At 36.0% G+C, this 2,255-nt stretch overlaps 1 protein-coding gene across 1 annotated transcript; it reads right to left on the bottom strand.

Annotated features, from left to right (window-relative positions):
* Positions 1 to 421: 421 nt before the first annotated feature.
* LOC132738501 (uncharacterized) lies at positions 422 to 1,958 on the bottom strand (the record flags this gene model as incomplete). Its single annotated transcript, XM_060726004.1, has 1 exon — positions 422 to 1,958. A coding segment is annotated over one exon (1,311 nt), but the record flags the coding sequence as incomplete, so codon positions are not given.
* Positions 1,959 to 2,255: the final 297 nt, after the last annotated feature.

Below are 2,255 nucleotides of genomic sequence, written 5' to 3' on the forward strand. Positions count from 1 at the left end.
ATAAAAATTAGTACACAAAAATAAGTGTCTATTTTGGTTTTCAGAAAGAACTTTTCATTCTAATTTCTAGACATCAAAAGAATAACTCTGCATGTACTACATTTGTAGATAACAAAACAGTTCACGTGGTTAAGTGGTATTGTATTTAACAATATATTTTTATTGTCCATGCACCAAATAAATGTAATAAAACCTCAGTGCAACTAAAGAAAGTCTAATTTCTGGACAGACTTAAGAGATCCGACATTTAATTAATTCAAGATCATGTACACAAGACACACTATATGGTCACCTTAGTGAAGTAACGAGTTAACTCCTATAAAATCAGTTAACTAGTTACTTTATTAAGGTGACGATAATAAGCCAGATATTATATGAGCCGCGTCAAAATTATATGAGCCGCGAGAAAACCAACATAGTGCGTTTGCGACCAGCATGGATCCAGACCAGCCTGCTCATCCGCGCGGTCTGATCAGGATCCATGTTGTTCTTTACTTGCTATAGGGTTTGTAAGCGAACAGCATGGATCCTGATCAGACTGCGCGGAAGCGCAGGCTTGTCTGGGTCCATGCTGGTCGCAAACCCATTATGTTGGTTTTGTCATGGCACGGCTCATATATACATGTATAAAAAATTGGTTAATGTATTCAATGCTGTTTGTTACAATAACACAAAGGTCGAATCTGTTTGTTAGAAGTACAGGGCTGATCACCATACCTGTTAACCCTTACAATTGCTCCTAAAAGGTTTATGTTCGACTCCGATTCCACCAGGTACGATCCCTCAAATATTCCGTAACCAGGAACTGTAACTACAGAAATATCATAACGTTTCTTGTCTTTCTCTGGCTCGAAAAACTGGAAAAATGATATACCAGTATTGTCTGTGCCGGAATGTTTCAGTCCATTTGTCACCTGCTGTAAATCCTGCACTTTGTGTAAGGCCAATTGAGAACAGTTTGGTTCTGCGGACAGAATGTTGTTTAAATCCTTTACAAGTTGTTTTCCCAACAACTTTGCAGTGGCACTGTTTGAAATATTGATCGGAGAAGATGTATAGCAGGCACAATAATTGACAGGAACCCATGCGTCCCTACACGATCTTTCCGGTGGAAGTGGATGAAATAAACTGTGTCCTCTTACACGACCTTCCATGTAAGACTTTGATGGATTTTCGAAATTTTTCGTCATCACGTCTATTATCATCTGGTGAACATCAAAAGGCACCGATAATCTTTCTGTATTAGTCACTAAACTTTCATTCAATAAACGATATTTCGATTTTATGTGTTCTGGAATATAGATATGCATAAGTGGCATCCTGACCTCTATTCGACCCACAAAAGTGTTTCTTATTTCGTCTATCCTAGCACCGTGGTCACTAAAGAATATCAAAACAGAGTTCTCTAAATGACCTCCACTTTTAAGCCATTTGAAAAAATCTAAAAAATCATCATCACCGTTGGCAAGCAGATTGGGATACTCGTGACTAAGTTCTCCTAAAAATGAAAACATGAACTTTCTTTTCCCTTTATATGCTGTAATGAACTGTTTTAGATAGTCAATTTGTACAGTATGTTTAGTTTTATCCTTGTAACACAAAGATGATGACTTCTGAATCTTGACATTTTTATTCTCTAAATACAAGAACACTGGACTCAATTTGCTTTTCACTTGTTCTAACTCATTTACGCCCAGCCAGAATGGTCTGAAATAGTGATCAGTCGGCTGTTTTCGGAATCCTCCTGCATAATATGTGAAAGTGCCAAAATTCGGCATGTCTTCGGCAAAAGCAGTTGCATAGCCTCGTTCGGAAAAGTTTCTCCAAAGAAACGGAAGCGGATCAAAACTTTCAGTGAGGTAATTCTTTATTGGTACTTCATTTGACCATACACGGAGACCAGTTAAAAGCGGAACCAGATTTGGCAGTGTGTTTTCTCCAACCTTAATCAAAAGAAAAAAGAATTATAAATATATATTATATTGTAAAAATCCATATATCATAAAATCTTGATGACGTCATTGTTCAATAAATAAAATAAAACGCTAGTCGACGTATGATTAAATTCAGTTATTATCTGTTAATATGTGTCTGTATTAACGTAAAACATTCTACTAAAAATGAATACAAAATAAAACCAATGACGTTTCCTAATACTTAAAGAGAAGGTTTTATGTAATTTTTATTAAGTGCTTGTAATGTAAATTCTGTTCCATATCCATTCCTATCTTACCTTCTTTCTGCGATTTTTTTTC

This window comes from Ruditapes philippinarum, unplaced genomic scaffold (assembly GCF_026571515.1).
Source record: "Ruditapes philippinarum isolate M1 unplaced genomic scaffold, ASM2657151v2 ctg8487_1_1_1_1, whole genome shotgun sequence".
Taxonomy (NCBI): domain Eukaryota; kingdom Metazoa; phylum Mollusca; class Bivalvia; order Venerida; family Veneridae; genus Ruditapes; species Ruditapes philippinarum.